This window comes from Macaca mulatta, chromosome 7, assembly GCF_049350105.2.
Source record: "Macaca mulatta isolate MMU2019108-1 chromosome 7, T2T-MMU8v2.0, whole genome shotgun sequence".
Lineage (NCBI taxonomy): Eukaryota > Metazoa > Chordata > Mammalia > Primates > Cercopithecidae > Macaca > Macaca mulatta.
The window spans coordinates 125,854,497-125,874,764 of NC_133412.1; the positions used below are offsets into that span (position 1 = coordinate 125,854,497).

Below are 20,268 nucleotides of genomic sequence, written 5' to 3' on the forward strand. Positions count from 1 at the left end.
GGTTGTCGGGCTGGTACCCGTGCTGGATCCTGGGCGGCCTGAGGGTTGCGGAGACTTTAGGGGAGGGAGACGGCAGCGGCATGGCGGCCGGGTGTAAAACGCCCGACCCTCCTCTTATCCGTCTTCGCCGCCGCCGCCGCTGGAGTCACTGGGACCCTCTAGTCTGCGTGTGTTAGTTTAAGCCCGCCGCCCGCCTGTGAGCCCTCCGCTCCGCCGGCCCTCCTTCCTTCCGCCGCCGCAGCCAGCCCAAGGGTCGGCCGGCTGTGTAACACTCTCCCACCCCACCCACCAGCCCGCGGGCCAGCACCATGGAGGACATGAAGCTGGAGTTCCCTTCCCTTCCACAGTGCAAGGAAGACGCAGAGGTGAGTCGGCCCCGTGGCTGCCATGCACAGGCCTCTCCCTGTGGCTCCGGCCGAGGGGCGATCCCAGTCCCCAACCGTCTTAGCCCCCACCTGCGCGGGCGCCCTGCCTCCTGAGGGCGTCCCGGGACCTCTGAGGCCGAGCAGTCGGTTCCAATCCCGACTGAGTTTCTCGTCCTTTCCAGACCCCGCGGAGGGACAGCGTTTGGTGTACTTACATTTGAGAAGAGGAAAAGCAATCCCTGAGTCCCTAGGCTTGGTTGGCATCCAGGACTGACCTGGAGTAAGGTTCCTCTTTTATTGTCAAAGTAACTTGAAAGCGAAGTTGGTTTTAATCTCCTTTTGAGGAATGTCTGTGGTGTAAACGATTCACTTGTGGGACACATGGCCCCACATGCGGAGTAGACTCGGCGCCTGAAGTTTGGAAGCGCGCCTTCGAAAAGTTTCCCAAAGTTTTTTATTTTTAGACAAAGCTATGACCCGCACAATAAAGTGTCTCAAAGCTAGCTCATCTGAATCTGATAACTCTTAATCAGAAATCTCGACCTTTGGAGGAAAATTAATATTGAAAGTAAAATTCTATATACCTTTTCTCCTGGTTTCTAATTCGTGGCTATTTTTACTCCACCTTACATCCCTGCCTGCTGTTTCTATTCGGATTTTATTTTTCATCTGTTGCTAGTTTAACGTTTAACGGCATTGCAGACTACTAAATTAGAATTTTCTGGAGGCTAAATTAACAAGACGAAGATACTCAGCTATGCTTTAGTAGGATTAAGAAAGAAAATGTAACATCGCTAGTTAAAAATACCTTTAAAGTAGTTGGGAAAAATGAAGCCCTATTTTTAGGAGACCATTCAGTTTATTCCGAATATTTATTCTATTGAGTATCTTCATTTGAGGTTCTTTTTTTTCTTGAGACGGAGTCTTGCTCTGTCACCAGGCTGGAGTGCTATGTGGTGCGATGTCGGTTCACTGCAACCTCTGCCTTCCGGGTTCAAGCGATTCTCTTGCCTCAGCCTCCCGAGTAGCTGGAACTACAGGCGCGCTCCACCACGCCCAGCTAATTTTTGTATTTTTAGGGGAGACGGGTTTCACCATTTTGGCCAGGGCGGTCTCGATCTCTGTACCTTGTGATCCGCCCGCCTCGGTTTCCCAAAGTGCTGGGATTGCAGGTGTGAGCCACCGCGCCCGGCCTAGGTTCACATTTTTGTTTGGAGGGCGCTCTTGTGGTATTGATGCTTGACAATTACATTTGTTTTAAGAGTAGAGACTTTGTGACTGGGTATCACCATTGCAAAATGGAGTGCAGTGGTGCGATCTCAGTTCACTGCAGTCTCGAACTCCCATGCCCAAGCCATCCTTTGACCTCAGCCTCTCGAGTAGCTGGAACCACACCTGGCTTATTTTTATTTTATTTTTTTGTAGCGATAGGGTTGTTCCTTAGGCTGGTCTTGAACTCTTGGCCTCAAGATCCTCCCGCCTTGTCCTCCCAAAGTGTTAGGATTACAGGTGTGAGCCACCGCACCTGGCCCAAAACTATACTCTTTATTTTTTTTTATTTTTTTTATTTTTTTCTTTTTTTGAGACAGAGTTTTCACTCTTGTTGCCCCAGGCTGGAGTGCAATGGCGCTATCTCAGCCCACTGCAGCCTCCCCCTCGGGTCCTGGTTCAAGCAAGCAATTCTCCTGCCTCAGCCTCCCGAGTAGCTGGGACTACAGGCACCCGCTACCACGCCTGGCTAATTTTTTTTGTATTTTTAGTAGAGACGGGGTTTCGCCGTGTTGGCCAGGATGGTCTCAAACTCCTGACCTTGTGATCCGCCCGCCTTGGCCTCCCAAAGTGCTGGGATTACAGGCGTGAGCCACCGTGCCCGGCCAATTATACTCTTAAATAAGAAAAAAAGAGGTCATATTTAGGCTAGTTATAAAAATGAATTTATACTTAACATGCAATAATGTGAATGAAGAGTATGCTTTTATTTATTTGTTTGTTTATTTATTTATTTATTGAGACGGAGTTTCGCTCTTGTTGCCTAGGCTGGAATGCAGTGGCGCGATTTCCGCTCACTGCAACCTCCGCCTCCCGGGTTCAAAAGATTCTCCTGCCTCAGCTCCCTGAGTAGCTGGGATTACAGGTGCCCGCCACCACGCCCGTTTAATTTTTGTATTTTTAGTAGAGACGAGGTTTCACCATGTTGGCCATACTAGTCTCAGACACCTGACCTCAAGTGATCCGCCTACCTCAGCCTCCCAAAGGGCTGGGATTACAGGCTTCAGCTACCGTGAAGGAGTATACTTTTATATCCTCAAAATGATACAGTAATTTCAGCACTTAACTGCAAGCAACCTTACAAATAATGTAGAGGAGTCCCACATTCCAGGTGAAGAAATTGTACCTTACTGAAAATAAGTGATGTGCCAAATTAACAACACAGTAGCACAAAACACCAGGAGGACCTTGGCCTCCTAATTTATTGTTCTTTTTAATACACTTCAATTCTTCCCTGCCCTAATCTTAAAAATTCTAGTTTAAAAATTTCCCAGACTTTGCATTTAATCTGGTACTGTATATATCATTATGTATGCCTTATTCCTGCAAAACTGATAAATTCTTGGTGGGAATATACCTGTCTTTTCTGTGTGGGACTGTTGAAAACATACTCTTTTTCTGTGCTGCCAGATGTGTGGGGATTTTTCCATACCAAGCAGTTTTCCAGCAGGCATGAACTGAATGTCCCATAATTCAGTTCTGTCACGTATGTACCTGAAGTTAGTCAGATCCCACAGGTTAATGGCTCAGTCCCACAAGGGTGCCCCCAACCTCAGATGGTAACCACAAGTAGTAGGTTGTCACCTATACACTCCTGACTGACTGGAAATCAGGGTTCCCGTTACTCCCTCCTTGGTTCAGTTAACTTGCTAGAGTGGTTTACAGGACTCAAGGAAGTACATTTACGGGTTTATTATAAAGGATATTACAAAAGATCCAGTGAACAGACAGAAGGAAGAGATGAATAGGGCAAGGTATGGGGGAAGGGGCACAACACCATCCCCAGTATCACCAGTGAAGAGCCGTGATTGCAAGTTGTCCAGGTGCTTGGCGTTTTGAACAAAGAATTGGACAAAACTCCCAGCAAAGCAAAGACAGAATGAAGCAACAAAAGAACAAAAGCAGGGATTTATTGAAAACAAAAGTACACGCCACAGTGTGGCAGCCGCCCTAGCAGCCCCACGCTTTACAGAATGTTCTTGGGTCCAAATACCCCCTAGAAGTTTCCCATTGGCCACTCCAAGCTCACCTCATGTAAATGAAGAGATGGCTTGCAGTTGGCCTGATTGGTTGCCAAACCCCCCACCTCCCGTCAGTCGGCTTCGTTGTGGACAGCAACCATTCAGTGGCTAGAGTGAAGTTACAAAGTTGCAAACGAAGATTCCACCGGCAATCAGTCTTGATTTGTAGAGGACAGCCGATTTTCCATCTACTGTGCAGAAAAGGTGGGGGGTGGTTGCAACAGGAGTAGCCTCTGGTCCTTTTGTTACTTAGGCGTGGAAAGTTAGGGTTTTCCTTTCAATTTAGTTCTGGGAAGTCAGAGTGAAACAGCCTTAGATTCCCTGCCTCCTACTTGCCTCACTAGCACCTCCAGTGTTTCCATCCAGAAGCTCAACAAATCTTATCAACGGTTTTTATAGAACTTCATCTCCAGCCCCTCCCATAGAGGTGTGTGTGTGTGAGGCTGAGAGTGCAACCCTCTAGTCACATGGTCTTTCTGGTGACTGGCCCCACCCTAAATCACTTCATTAGCATAATCAGGTTTGATCATAAATAGTGGCTCATAAGTAACCAAAGACACTCCTATTAGAAAATTCCGAGAGTTTTAGGAGGACTATGACAGGAACTGGAGAGAAAGATCATGTATTTCATATTGCATCACAGGGACAGAGGTAATGCTTAAAGCTAGTGGATAATGATGCAAGTATTGTCTGCTGAAAGCCAATTCATTCCATATTTCATAATATTGCATGTTTGGTATCTTTTGGTTGCAAGCAACAAAAACGAACTTAAGCAAGAAAAAGAAGTAATTAAATGCGGCCAGGCTCACGCCTGTAATCCCAGCACTTTGGGAGGCAGAGGCGGGCAGATCACGAGGTCAGAAGATCAAGACCATCCTGGCTAACATGGTGAAACCCCGTCTCTACTAAAAAAAAATAAATAAATAAATAAATAAATAAAAATTGGCCGGGCGTGGTGGCAGGTGCCTGTAGTCCCAGCTACTCCAGAGGCTGAGGCAGGAGAATGGTGTGAACCCGGGAGGCGGAGTTTGCAGTTAGTCAGGATCTCGCAACTGCACTCCAGTGTGGAAGACATCTCAAAAAAAAAAAACAAAAAAACAAAAGGTAGTTAAATCCAGAAAGGTAGTGGTGCAGCTAGTTTCAAGGATTTGACTAGACCCAGGTATTATAAAGCATCAGAACTGCCTTTGCCTCTCATGAGTTCTTACCTCTACTTTCTCTCAGAGTCTCTGCTTTCTTTCCGGCTTCTCCAAGATGTGAAACTTGGCCATCAGCTGCTCTGGGGTCACACCTTATGAGTTTGGTTATTGAGGAATAAAACTGAGCACTTCCAGCTTCTGTATTTGAAATCTAGAGGAATGGCCTCATTTAGGTCATGTTCCCACACTTTGGATCAGTCACTGTAGCCAGGAAAGGGCAGATACGAGGGGCCCAATCTAGGTCATATCCCTAATTCCTTGACTAGAGGAGTGAAGTTTGTTGTTCGTAGCCCTCCCACCAAAACCATAGGAACATTTCCACAGGTAGAGGGTACTTTCGGGGCTGATAAAAGTATACATAGAGGCCACATAAATAAACTATTAAATAGGAGCGTATAGTTTTTCATAATAAACTGACTAATAAATGCTGTTAATTTTCTAATCTCCAGTGAGATAATGCAAAGTGTCAAATGGTCTTAAGTAGTTAGAGTGATCAGCCAGCATTATTTCTTTGACATAGGGAGCACTACCTGGAAAGCCAAATTATAAACCAAATTTAATAACAATGGAATTCAAGCAGAGAGTTCAGTGAATGCTTTTAATGTTAATGTGATCAAGCTGTGATAGCTTGATGATTCTGTCACCTCTACAAGAATATTATTTTCATGTTTCTTGAAATACTGGTATTCTTTGTATAGGACAGTGCTAACAAAAATTTAGTTTGCAGAAAGATTGTTACTTTTTTTGTTTAAAACTTTTTCATGATTTTCCATTGTTTTGAAGATGAAGTTTAAACCCTTGACATTATTTCCAAGGTCCTGTATGGTTTGGCATCTGCATACCTCTCTAACCTCATTATGAGCTACTACTCTTGCTCCCTTCTGTGTAAGCCCTAGCCATATTTATCTTTTCTCAGTTCCTGGAATGCTTTAATTCCCTTCCCCCCCCCCACCTTTATGTTCGCTGTTTTCCCCTGCCTTGGCTCCAGTACCTTCCTTACCCTCACCTAATTAACTGCTTACCCTTGGGTTAAATCCCACTTTAGGCAACATTTCTTCAGAAAAGCTTTTCCTGTTTGCTAGTTGCTCCAACTCCTTTCTTCATCCCCTAGACTGGTTCACTTCCCCAGGTACTATAGCACTTGGTACTTTAGTAATACTTACCTTTGTAACACTTACAATTTTTGGTCATTGTCTATTTTCCATTTAGACTGAACCTTTCATAAGAGAACTTAGATATTAGGAAGAAGGAGCAGCTGATAGTACCATTTTTTAAGCAAATTGATTGTAGCTGGGGCAGTAGGTTTTATAATTTAAAAGTTAATGTTTTATCTTCTCTTCTGATAGAAAATGAAATATTTATTTACATTGCAGTTTGGCAACTTTCCATGTTTCTCTTTCCATTTTTCTTGTGGATCCCATAGTACAGGATCAAAGATAGGAATTACTTAACATACCTGGCTGAGGATTCCTTTTCTAGCTCCTTTATTTAGAATGGTGCTTTTTAACCCTTCCTTACTGTAGAGTAAGGAATTTTTTAAAAATACTGATGCCTGGACCTTACCAGCACCTATTACAGTTTAATTTGTCTGAATGAAGCTAGATGGTTCTAATGTGCAGTCAGGTTTAAAAATTGCTGGTTTAGAAAATATCTTACTCGAGTGCTCTTCTGCCCCTGCAGTCCCTGCCCACCCTCTCTTTTTATTTGAGTGAAACATTTTGTTTTCTCCTTTGGTTTAAGCAAAGATCAAGCTTGGTGTGGGAATTAAAGGAAAAGGACTTTGGAGGGGTTTACCTATTTTTTGTAGCAGAGAAACTGCAATACTAACTTTTCTGTTTTGTGGAATGTCCCGGTGTAAGTCTAGTATTCTGATGATTTTTTTCACCTCCAGCCTATGTAAAATTTGTATTCTATTTTAGTATTGTGTATATAGGATTCGGCACTATCCTCAAACATGTGAACATATCACCTGTGGATAAAGGGGGACTACTGTATTTGTAAAAGTTCATATTTCATATTTCAATCCATATAAGAATTTTTTATTTTATCTAATGGTTACAGTCTATATCCTTCACTGATGTGTTTATTTGAGGGTCTTTGGACATTTTTGTAACTTTTTTTCCTATCCAAATGCAGTTTCATAGATCATTTTTATGGGAAGGAAGAAGATAACTCAGAAGGATGTTTTAACATGTGGTACCTTTTAGCGCATGTTGATTGAAAGATTTTCACTTGTGAATTAATTTCTCTCAGAATCATGGTGTGTTTCACAATAGAGGGTTATTTTGGTTTATCTGGCTTGCCTTGGTTTGGTAAATGTGGTTGAAGTGCTTGGCTACTCATAAGGTTTGGGGAATTGATTGTACTAATTAATTACAATAGTAGCTTAAAATAGATCATTGGTGGTGATACGAAGATGCTTCCATTAATACCACGGTTTCTAAAATGATAGATTTCAGGAGTAGTGTGGGTAGGCTGAGATTAAGAATTAAGTGTGATAGTGGTAAGACTTGGTTATTAGACACGTGTTCAGACAGATGGATATGTGGTAGAAGAAGACTATGAGCATTCAGACTTAAAATCTTGATTAGTAGGATCCATAGACAGGCAGGGTTTTTTTGTTTGTTTGTTTTTGTGTTTTTTTTTTTTCTTGAGACAGAGAGTCTCAAGAAAGAGAGACTCTTTTTTTTTCTGTCGCCCAGGCTGGAGTGCAGTGGCAAGATTTCGGCTAACTGCAAGCTCTGCCTCCCGGGTTCACGCCATTCTCCTGCCTCAGCCTCCCTAGTAGCTGGGACTACAGGCGCCCACCACCATGCCCAGCTAATTTTTTGTATTTTTAGTAGAGACGGGGTGTCACCGAGTTAGCCAGGATGGTCTCGATCTCCTGATCCCGTGATCTGCCCGCCTCGGCCTCCCAAAGTGCTGGGATTACAGACGTGAGCCACAGTGCCTGGCCGACAGGCAGGTTTAAGGTTTGTTCTGTAGGTAGTAATCTGGGTTAGGGCAGCGAAGAAGGTGGATTCTGAGATCAGCATCTGATAATAACACCAGGAATAGTTCCAAATGAACTTTTCTGTGAGAGAAAGCTTTCTAGGTTTCAATGGATCCATACCTATTGCAGTAATTACTTATGTTCTCTGAAGAAGGCTTATCTGTCCTGTGACTAGGAATATTTTCATTCCCTCCTAGTATACAGCTTGCTTTTCCCTCTTATAATATCTTCCTTGTATATATATCAAGAGAATCTTTCATGTTGTATTACATATAACCTTATGGAAAGCTCAAAATTTATTTGAAGCCTCTTGTTTTGCTAAAAGGTTCAGGTAAATTTTGCATTCTACCCCATATGTACCTGTTTGTTTTAATATAAAAATTGTTTAAATTAGTAACCAGTGAAAGTACTGTTTCTCCCTAAAGAAATTTTTTGATAAAATTGATACTTCAGTAGTTTTGAGTGTCTTTTGGCGTGTTGCCAAATGAAAGTGTTGAGGAAATGCCACTGCAAAATATGACACCTTGGTAGATTGATTACTTTAAGTTGGAAACACTTGCAAAGTAGCAAATGGGGAGAAAGCCTTTCTCTGAACTCCTATTATCTACCTAAGGACAGATCATCCAAAAGAAGCTCAGTTTGCTCCTAGGGAGTTTCATCAACCAGGGAAGATTAACTCTTATCACTGGAGAGGAGAGTAAAAGTCAGCACCACACCCAAACTGTCACAAAGTATCATCTGTTATTATTCTGAGGGCCCATTTGCCTTTCTCCAGAATTATAGTAGCTTAAAATAGATCATTGGTGGTGATACGAAATTGCCTATATACCCCTACCCCCATCCTATAGAAAGGATATATAGGCTCCTAAATATCACTGTTTTTTTTTTTTTTTTTTTTTTGGTATACACTTTTCTTTCCTGTGATACCCCATGTACATAATAAATTTCTATACCTTTTCCTTTTCTCCTTTTAGTTTATTTCATAGACTGGTTTTAAATATCACTGGCTTTTTTTTTTTGGTATACACTTTTTAAAAATACCACTTTTTTTTTGTACACTTTTTTTCCTGTGATACTCCCATACGCATAATAAATTTATATACCTTTTCTCCATTTAGTTTATTTAATACACTGTTACTGAATCCTGTCGGTAGAGGGAAAGTCTTCCCTCCCTTACACAAGTATTTCCCAGAATATATGTACACTATTCCTTGATATGTGTTACCCTGTTTTTTTTTCTTTAATTATACAAAATTTAGTGATTTCACTTCAGATAAATCAAAAGTATACCTTTCTTTAATTGATTTTCTTCTTTTTCACAGCTCTGACAAGTTGCTTCAGGAAGATAAGGCTGGCTGTTAGACTACTTAGGAATCTTTTAAAAAGAAAAACAAAGTCAATAGCATTTAGTGCAGTAGATCTCTGAAATGCATCTAGTTTGTGCTTATTCTGTGTCAGGCACTGTGCTTATCATTAGGAGTACCATCACTAAAAAGAGTCTTTGGCCTAAAGTCTTTAAAAACTCTTTTCTTTTTCCTTGTTTCATTTCCTTTTTTTTTTTTTTTCCCCCTTGAGATAGGGTCTGTCTCTGTTGCCCAGGCTGGAGTGCAGTGGCACCATCGTGACTTACTGCAGCCTCAACCTCCCAAGCCCAAGTGATCTTCCTGCCTCAGCCTCCCAAGTAGCTAGGACCTCAGTCATGCACCACCACTGCACCTGGCTAATTTTTAAATTTTTGTAGAGATGAGATCTCCCTATGTTGCCCAGGCTGGTTTTGAACTCCTGGGATCAAGCCATCCTCCTGCCCCAGCCTTCCAAAGGGCTGGGATTACAGGTGTAAGATACCATACCTGGCAAAAAGACTTATGTATAAAAAGATTACCATAACACATTAGTAAGTTAAAGAATCTGAGCTGGGCGCGGTGGCTCACGCCTGTAATCCCAGCACTTTGGGAGGCCGAGGCAGGTGGACCATGAGGTCAGGAGTTCAAGACCAGCATGGCCAAGATGATGAAACCCCATCTCTACTAAAAACACAAAAATTACCCGGGCGCTTGTAATCCCAGCTACTCAGGAGGGTGAGGCGGGGAATTGCTTGAACCCCAGAGGCAGAGGTTGCAGTGAGCCAAGATCGTGCCACTGCACTGCACTCCAGCCTGGGTGACAGAGCAAGACTCTGTCTCAAAAAAAAAAAAAAAAATCTAGTAAACAATTATGTTTCCCTTATTGCTGGCTTAGAAATTACATGCTTTATTTCTATTATGTTAATATCCATAACTTAATCATTATTTTATACAGCCAATATTTGTTTAATTGTAACTATATGTTTGCCGTAAAGTTCATTCTTACATTGAAAGACTGTGTAGTGTATTGATTAAGAGAATGAATTCTGGATTCAGACTATCTGGACCCAAAATCAAGTTACTTAGGTTCTCTATGACTAACATAGACAATGATAGTATCCTTTCTTCAAAGAACATCTTAACTTTTTTTCTTGAAAGATATTTTTCTGAGCATATATTCTTAATTAACAGTTATTTTTGTCCTGCCACTTTGAATGAATTATTCTTGTCCTCTGGCTTCTTTCATGCAATTGAGAAGTCAATATCCATCTGATTGTCCTTCCTTTGTATGTAATCTGTCTTTTGTCTAGATGATTTTTTTTAATAAAAGTGAAATTTATGTAGTATAATGTACAAATAATAAGTGTACAATTCATTGAGTTTTGATAAACATACACTAGTGTAATCTACCCCATCAAAATACAGGAATATTCTATTAGCATAGAAGGTTACATCTACTTCCAGGCATTTCCTCTCCCATTCCACAACAGGCAACCAGTAATCTGATTTCTATCAACATAGATTAGTTTTCCTTGCTCTTGAACTTGATACAAATGGAATCATGCAAATGGACTCTTTTGTGTGTGGCTTTCTTCACTGAACATAATGTCAATGAAATTCATCCATGTTGTTGTGTTTATGAGTACTCCGTAGACTTTTATCCCTGAGTACTATTCCATTGTATGAAGAGACCATAGACATTTGAGTTCTTAGAGACTACAATAAATAAAGCTGCTATAAATATTCATGTAGAAGTCTTTGTGTGGGTATATGTTTTTATATATATGTGTGTGTGTGTGTATATATATACATATGTATGTAAAGCCTAGGAGTGGAATGGCTGGATATTATAATAGGGTAGGTGTATGTTTAACATTTCATTTTACATTCCCACCAGCAATGTATGAGAGTCCCAGTTGCTCCACATCATCACCAGCATTTGGGGTTGTCAGTCTTTTTAACTTTAACCATTCTAATGGTATGTAATGATATCTTTTGATTTTATTTTTGAGTTTCGTGTATGTATGTGTGTGTGTGTGTGTGTGTGTGTGTGTGTGTGTGTGTGTGACGGAGTCTCACTCTGTCACCCAGGCTGGAGTACAGTGGTGCAATCTCGGCTCACTGCAACTTCCACCTCCCAGATTCAAGCAGCTCTCCTGCCTCAGCCTCCCAAGTAGCTGGGACTACAGGCGTGCTACCTCCATGCCTGGCTAATTTTTATATTTTTAATAGAGACAGAGTTTCATTATGTTGCCCAAGCTGGGCTCAAGTGATCCGCCTACCTCAGTCTCCCAAAGTGCTGGGTAATTTACAGGCATAGGCCACGGAACCTGGCCTACTCACTGATTTTTAGTTTCAATTATACTTCTTATTTCTACATATTCTGTGTTTTTAAAAATCATTTTCTTAGTCTTTGGTCATATTTTGATACCTAATTTCTTTAAATTTTTTATACTTTTCATTATTGCTTATAATATATGCAGTTTTGTAAGTGTAACTCAGTTGTTTCCGCTTCCTATGGTGGCTCACTTCCTGTTTTTAAATTAGTTTCTGATTGTGAGCTTGTTGGGACTTTATCTGTGTGAATTATTTCTGATCTAGGTTTAAGGTGTGTTTTTCTAGAGAGTATGTATTTGCTTCTTCCAGGAATCCAGGATGCAATCTACCCAGAACCACTTACATTAAATTCTCACTTGGCCTCACAAAAGTAATTGAATTCTAACCCCAAACTTGAGTGGATGCCAGATTGTGATTAGGAAGACCCCACTCCACCACTACCAATACCTACCCAGAGCCAAAGCTAGGAAAGACAAGAGTACTCACTTCTATGGGATGAGTTGAATTTTTGGGTTTTTTTCCTTCCCTAGTTTATCTTTCACTGAGGATGTTGCCTTTGGGAGTTCCAGCTTTTTGGTCTTGATATGAGTTCAACTTTGAGCAGATCACAGACTTTGTCTTGTGTTTACAAGTACATTTCCATTTAAAATAAGGCCATAGTGAAGATGTAGAACAACTAGAACTCCCATACATTGCTGGTGGGAGTGTACAATGGTTTTGGAAAAGTTTTGGCAGTATGTAGTAAAGCCAAACATAGTTCTACCCTGTGTCAAAAGACAAAATTACAACAAATTTAGCTTAAAAATCTAACTGGCTTTTATTAGTGGTTCATCTATCAGGCAGTGTGTCATCAAAAGATTTAGAAAAGGCATTTCAGAGGAGGCTGGATTTATAGGCAAAATCTAGCTAAATAAAGCAGAAATGAAACAAAAAGTAGATTGGTCATTTCCAAGTTAGTTTCTTTGTAGTGTTGAAACAGAGGGGACTTCCTTATGCTGGCTCAGGATAACAGGCCTCCTCTGATTGATTGCTATGAATCTTTTGGATTTGTTTTTTTTTTTTTTTTTTTGAGATGGAGTTTCACTGTTGTTGCCCAGGCTGGAGTGCAATGTCATGATCTCAGCTCACTGCAACCTCCGCTTCCAGGTTCAAGCGATTCTGCTGCTTCAGCCTCCCAAGTAGCTGGGATTACAGGCTTCTGCCACCAGGCCCAGCTAATTTTTGTATTTTTAGTAGAGACGGGGTTTCACTATGTTGGCCCAGCCGGTCTTGAACTCCTGACTTCAGGTGATCCACCCACCTCAGCCTCCCAAAGTGCTGGGATTACGGGTGTGAGCTACCACGCCTGGCTTTTTGTTTTTTTTAAAACTGTCATTACTCAGGGTTTATAGTCTACTACTATATTGCTGAGAACAGTTTTCAAGATTAAAAACGAAAATGCTTTCTGTTTCTCTTAATTTAAAAAAACCTGAGACAAAGCTTCCAGAGCGAGAATCAGACAGCAACACTCGCTGTTCAGCAATATTCTATCTTCTGCAGCCTCCGCTGCTGATACCCAGGCAAACAGGGTCTGGAGTGGACCTCAAGCAAACTCCAATAGACCTACAGCTGAGGGTCCTGACTGTTAGGAGGAAAACTAACAAGCAGAAAGGACACCCACACCACAACCCCATCAGTACATCACCATCATTAAAGACCAAAGGCAGATAAAACCACAAAGATGGGGAAAAAGCAGTGCAGAAAAGCTGGAAATTCGAAAAATCAGAGTGCATCTCCCCCTCCAAAGGAAGGCAGCTCATCGCCAGCAACGGAACAAAGCTGGACGGAGAATGACTTTGACGAGTTGAGAGAAGAAGGCTTCAGTCGATCAAACTTCTCAGAGCTAAAGGAGGAACTACGTAACCAGCGCAAAGAAACTAAAAACCTTGAAAAAAGAATGGATGAATGGATAACTAGAATAATCAGTGCAGAAAAAGACCTTAAAAGAACTGATAGAGATGAAAACCATAACACGAGAAATATGTGACAAATGCACAAGCTTCAGTAACCAACTCGATCAACTGGAAGAAAGAGTATCAGCAATCGAAGAACAAATGAATGAATTGAAGCAGGAAGAGAAGTGTAGAGAAAAAAGAGTAAAAAGAAATGAACAAAGCCTCCAAGAAGTATGGGATTATGTGAAAAGACCAAATCTACGTCTGATTGGTATGCCTAAAAGTGATGGGGAAAATGGAACCAAGTTGGAAAACACTCTGCAGGATATCATCCAGGAGAATTTCCCCAACCTAGCAAGGCAGGCCAACATTCAAATTCAGGAAATACAGAGAATGCCACAAAGATACTCCTCGAGAAGAGCAACTCCAAGACACATAATTGTCAGATTCACCAAAGTTGAAATGAAGGAAAAAATGTTAAGGGCAGCCAGAGAGAAAGGTCAGGTTACACACAAAGGGAAGCCCATCAGACTAACAACGGATCTCTTGGCAGAAACTCTACAAGCCAGAAGAGAGTGGGAGCCAATATTCAACATTCTTAAAGAAAAGAATTTTCAACCCAGAATTTCATATCCAGCCAAACTAAGTTTCATAAGTGAAGGAGAAATAAAATCCTTTACAGACAAGCAAATGCTTAGAGATTTTGTCACCACCAGGCCTGCCCTACAAGAGATCCTGAAGGAAGCACTAAACATGGAAAGGAACAACAGGTACCAGCCATTGCAAAAACATGTCAAAATGTAAAGTCCATTGATGCTAGGAAGAAACTGCATCAACTAGCTAGCAAAATAACCAGCTAGTATCATAATGACAGGATCAAGTTCACACATAACACTATTAACCTTAAATGTAAATGAACTAAATGGTCCAGTTAAAAGACACAGACTGGCAAATTGGATAAAGAGTCAAAATCCATCAGTTTGCTGTATTCAGGAGACCCATCTCACATGCAGAGACACACATAGGCTCAAAATAAAGGGATGGAGGAAGATCTACCAAGCAAATGGAAAACAAAAAAAAAAAGGGGTTGCAATCCTAGTCTCTGATAAAACAGACTTTAAACCATCAAAGATCAAAAGAGACAAAGAAGGCCATTACATAGTGGTAAAGGGATCAAGTCATCAGGAAGAGCTAACTATCCTGAATATGTATGCACCCAATACAGGAGCACCCAGATTCATAAAGCAAGTCCTTAGAGACTTACAAAGAGTCTCAGACCCCCATACAATAATAATGGGAGATTTTAACACCCTACTGTCAACATTAGACAGATCAACGAGACAGAAAGTTAACAAGGATATCCAGGAATTGAACTCAGCTCTACACCAAGCAGACCTATTAGACATCTACAGAACTCTGCACCCCAAATCCACAGAATATACATTCTTCTCAGCACCACATCGCACTTATTCCAAAATTGACCACATAGTTGGAAGTAAAGCACTCCTCAGCAAATGTAAAAGAACAGAAATTATAACAAACTGTCTCTCAGACCACAGTGCAATTAAACTAGAACTCAGGACTAAGAAACTCAATCAAAATCGCTCAACTACATGGAAACTGAACAACCTGCTCCTGAATGACTACTGGGTACATAACAAAATGAAGGCAGAAATGAAGATGTTCTTTGAAACCAATGAGAACAAAGACACAACATACCAGAATCTCTGGGACACATTTAAAGCAGTGTGTAGAGGGAAATTTATAGCACTAAATGCCCACAAGAGAAAGCAGGAAAGATCTAAAATTGACACCCTAACATCACGATTAAAAGAACTAGAGAAGCAAGAGCAAACACATTCAAAAACTAGCAGAAGGCAAGAAATAACTAAGATCAGAGCAGAACTGAAGGAGATAGAGACACAAAAAACCCTCCAAAACATCAATGAATCCAGGAGCTGGTTTTTTGAAAAGATCAACAAAATTGATAGACTGCTAGCAAGACTAATAAGGAAGAAAAGAGAGAAGAATCAAATAGACGCAATAAAAACTGATAAAGGGTATATCACCACCGACCCCACAGAAATACAAACTACCATCAGAGAATACTATAAACACCTCTACGCAAATAAACTAGAAAACCTAGAAGAAATGGATAATTTCCTGGACACTTACACTCTCCCAAGACTAAACCAGGAAGAAGTTGAATCTCTGAATAGACCAATAGCAGGCTCTGAAATTGAGGCAGTAATTAATAGCCTATCAACCAATAAAAGTCCAGGACCACACGAATTCACAGCTGAATTCTACCAGAGGTACAAGGAGGAGTTGGTACCATTCCTTCTGAAACTATTCCAATCAATAGAAAAAGAGGGAATCCTCCCTCACTCATTTTACAAGGCCAACATCATCCTGATACCAAAGCCTGACAGAGATACAACCAAAAAAGAGAATTTTAGACCAATATCCCTGATGAACGTCATTGCAAAAATCATCAACAAAATACTGGCAAACCAAATCCAGCAGCACATCAAAAAGCTTATCCACCACGATCAAGTGGGCTTCATCCCGGGGATGCAAGGCTGGTTCAACATATGCAAATCAATACACGTAATCCAGCATATTAACAGAACCAAAGACAAAATCCACATGATTATCTCAATAGATGCAGAAAAGGCCTTCGACAAAATTCAGCAGCCCTTCATGTTAAAAACTCTCAATAAATTTGGTATTGATGGAACATGTCTCAAAATAATAAGAGCTATTTATGACAAACCCACAGCCAATATCATACTGAATGGGCAAAAACTGAAAGCATTCCCTTTGAAAACTGGCACAAGACAGGGATGCCCTCTCTCACCACTCCTATTCAACATAGTGTTGGAAGTTCTGGCTAGGGCAATCAGGCAAGAGAAAGAAATCAAGGGTATTCAGTTAGGAAAAGAAGAAGTCAAATTGTCCCTAGTTGCAAATGACATTGTATATTTAGAAAACCCCATTGTCTCAGTCCAAAATCTCCTTAAGCTGATAAGCAACTTCAGCAAAGTCTCAGGATACAAAATCAATGTGCAAAAATCACAAGCATTCTTATACACCAGTAACAGACAAACAGAGTCAAATCATGAATGAACTCCCGTTCACAATAGCTTCAAAGAGAATAAAATAGCTAGGAATCCAACTTACAAGGGATGTAAAGGACCTCTTCAAGGAGAACTACAAAGCACTGCTCAGTGAAATAAAAGAGGACACAAACAAATGGAAGAACATACCATGCTCATGGATAGGAAGAATCAATATTGTGAAAATGTCCATACTGCCCAAGGTAATTTTTAGATTCAATGCCATCCCCATCAAGCTACCAATGACTTTCTTCATAGAATTGGAAAAAACTGCTTTAAAGTTCATATGGAACCAAAAAAGACCCCGCATTGCCAAGACAGTCCTAAGCAAAAAGAACAAAGCTGGAGGCATCACGCTCCCTGACTTCAAACTATACTACAAGGCTACAGTAACCAAAACAGCATGGTACTGGTACCAAAACAATAATCCTCTCATTGTAGGATTATTATTCTCTCTTTTCATTACAGATGGATACCATTTCTACCTTCTGTGTTAAAAATGCTTTCTGGGCCAGGTGCAATGGCTGACTCCTGAAATCCCAGCTCTTTGGGAGGCCGAGGTGGGTGGATCATGAGGTCAGGAGATCGATACCGTACTGGCTAACATGGTGAAACCCCGTTTCTACTAAAAGCATACAAAAAAATTAGTCTGGAGTGGTGGTGGGCACCTGTAGTCCCAGCTGCTCGGGAGGCTGAGGCAGAGATGCAGACCAATGGAACAGAACAGAGCCCTCAGGAATAATACCACACATCTACAACCATCTGATCTTTGACAAACTTGAGAGAAACAAGAAATGGGGAAAGGATTCCCTATTTAATAAATGGTGCTGGGAAAATTGGCTAGCCATAAGTAGAAAGCTGAAACTGGATCCTCTCCTTACTCCTTATACGAAAATTAATTCAAGATGGATTAGAGACTTAAATGTTAGACCTAAAACTATAAAAACCCTAGAAGAAAACCTAGGGAATACCATTCAGGACATAGGCATGGGCAAGGACTTCATGTCTAAAACACCAAAAGCAATGGCAACAAAAGTGAAAATTGACAAATGGGATCTAATTAAACTAAAGAGCTTCTGCACAGCAAAAAAAACTACCATCAGAGTGAACAGGCAACCTACAGAATGGGAGAAAATTTTTGCAATCTACTCATCATCTGACAAAGGGCTAGTATCCAGAATCTATGAAGAACTCAAATTTACAAGAAAAAAACAACTCCATCAAAAAGTGAGCAAAGGATATGAACAGACATTTCTCAAAAGAAGACATGCATACAGCCAACAGGCACATGAAAAAATGCTCATCACCACTCGCCATCAGAGAAATGCAAATCAAAAGCACAATGAGATACCATCTCATACCAGTTAGAATGACAATCATTAAAAAAATCAGAAAACAACAGGTGCTGGAGAGGATGTGGAGAAATAGGAACACTTTTACACTATTGGTGGGACTGTAAACTAGTTCAACCATTGTGGAAAACAGTATGGCAATTCCTCAAGGATCTAGAACTAGAAATACCATTTGACCCAGCCATCCCATTACTGGGGATATACCCAAAGGATTGTAAGTCATGCTGCTATAAAGACACATGCACATGTATGTTTATTGTGGCACTATTCACAATAGCAAAGACTTGGAATCAACCCAAATGTCCATCAGTGACAGACTGGATTAAGAAAATGTGGCCCATATACACCATGGAATACTATACAGCCATAAAAAAGGATGAGTTTGTATCCTTTGTAGGGACATGGATGCAGCTGGAAACCATCATGCTCAGCAAACTATCGCAAGAACAGAAAACTAAACTCCGCATGTTCTCACTCATAGGTGGGAATTGAACAATGAGATCACTTGGACACAGAAAGGGGATGATCACACACCAGGTCCTATTGTGGGGAGGGGGTAGGAGGGAAGAATAGCATTAGGAGATATACCTAATGTAACTGATGTGTTGATGGGTGCAGCACACCAACATGGCGCATGTATATATATGTAACAAACCTGCACGTTGTGCACATGTACCCTAGAACTTTAAAGTATAATAAAATAAATAAAAATAAATCGCGTGGTAAAAAAAAAAAAAAAAACCTGTCTCTCATTGTAGGATTATTATTCTCTCTTTTCATTACAGATGGATACCATTTCTACCTTCTGTGTTAAAAATGCTTTCTGGGCCAGGTGCAATGGCTGACTCCTGAAATCCCAGCTCTTTGGGAGGCCAAGGTGGGTGGATCATGAGGTCAGGAGATCGATACCGTCCTGGCTAACATGGTGAAACCCCGTTTCTACTAAAAGCATACAAAAAAATTAGTCTGGAGTGGTGGTGGGCACCTGTAGTCCCAGCTGCTCGGGAGGCTGAGGCAGGAGAATGGCATGAACCCGGGAGACGGAGCTTGCAGTGAGCCGAGATCGTGCCACTGCTCTCCAGCCTGGGCGATAATGCAAGACTCAGTCTCAAAAAACAAACAAACAAAAAATTACTTTTCTGACTTGGAGAATCTGGGTGAAGGGTAAATGGAATTCCTTTTACTATTTTTGCAACTTTTCTATAATCCTAAAATTATTTCAAAATAAAAGGTTAAAAAAGTATTTTCCAGACTACTTTGGAAACCTAATTACTAGTAATAATTCTGAGTTTTAAGCAACCAACTTAGAAACTTTTGGAATGCAATCAATCCATTAACAAATGAGGACTACCTGTACTGTAATTTTTTTTTTTTAAGACGAGGTCTTTTGTCTGTCACCCAAGCTGGAGTGGTGGGGTTATCTCGGCTTATTGCAACCTCTGCCTCCCAGGCTCAAGCGATCTTGCCACCTGAGCCTTCTGTGTAGGTGGGATAACAAGCAGGCTCCACCATGCCCAACTAATTTTTTTCTATTTTTAGTAGAGAAGGGGTTTCACTCTGTTTCCCAGGCTGGTCTCAAACTCCTGAGCTCAAGCAATCTGCCTGCCTCAGCATTCCAAAGTGTTGGGATTACAGGCATGAGCCACAGAGCCTGGCCTTCTAGTCTTATTTCGATTCTTCATTTCAATTTACTATAGTTGCTTTTCTCTTTTTCTAACTTTTTAAAATATTTTTTATCTTTCACCATTGACATTTTGTGTTATTTTACAGCTTATTTACATTGGTCTGCATTCCAAAGACAAAACAAAGTCTCTTATCTTTTGTGATATGTGTTAAAATAATTGAACTAAACAAGAATGTTAGGACCAAGTGAGGTGTAGGAAAGGCTCTTTGATAAGCTTTTGGCATTTTAGATCAGAGATGGCAAGTACCTATGACACAGCATTTTTCTTTTATCCATTTCAGGTATTATTTGTTGTTGGTTTTTTTTTTTTTTTTTTTTTTTGAGACGGAGTCATGCTCTGTCGCCCAGGCTGGAGTGCAGTGGCCGGATCTCAGCTCACTGCAATCTCCGCCTCCCGGGTTCACACCATTCTCCTGCCTCAGCCTCCCAAGTAGCTGGGACTACAGGCGCCCGCCACTTCGCCCGGCTAGTTTTTTTGTATTTTTTAGTAGACACGGGGTTTCACCGTGTTAGCCAGGATGGTCTCGATCTCCTGACCTCATGATCCGCCCGTCTCGGCCTCCCAAAGTGCTGGGATTATAGGCTTGAGCCACCGCGCCCGGCCTCAGGTATTATTTGTTGATCAGACATTCTTCTTGCTGTCTTGGACTACA

The 20,268-nt window shown here is 41.0% G+C and overlaps 1 protein-coding gene across 1 annotated transcript in view; it reads left to right on the forward strand.

Annotated features, from left to right (window-relative positions):
* STYX (serine/threonine/tyrosine interacting protein) overlaps positions 1–20,268 on the forward strand; it is a 51,873-nt gene continuing 31,605 nt past the window's right edge. Inside the window, exon 1 of the mRNA XM_015143699.3 lies at positions 1–365. Coding sequence (XP_014999185.3) covers positions 309–365 — 57 coding nt within the window. The 5' untranslated portion in view covers positions 1–308. The remainder of the gene's footprint in view (positions 366–20,268) is intronic.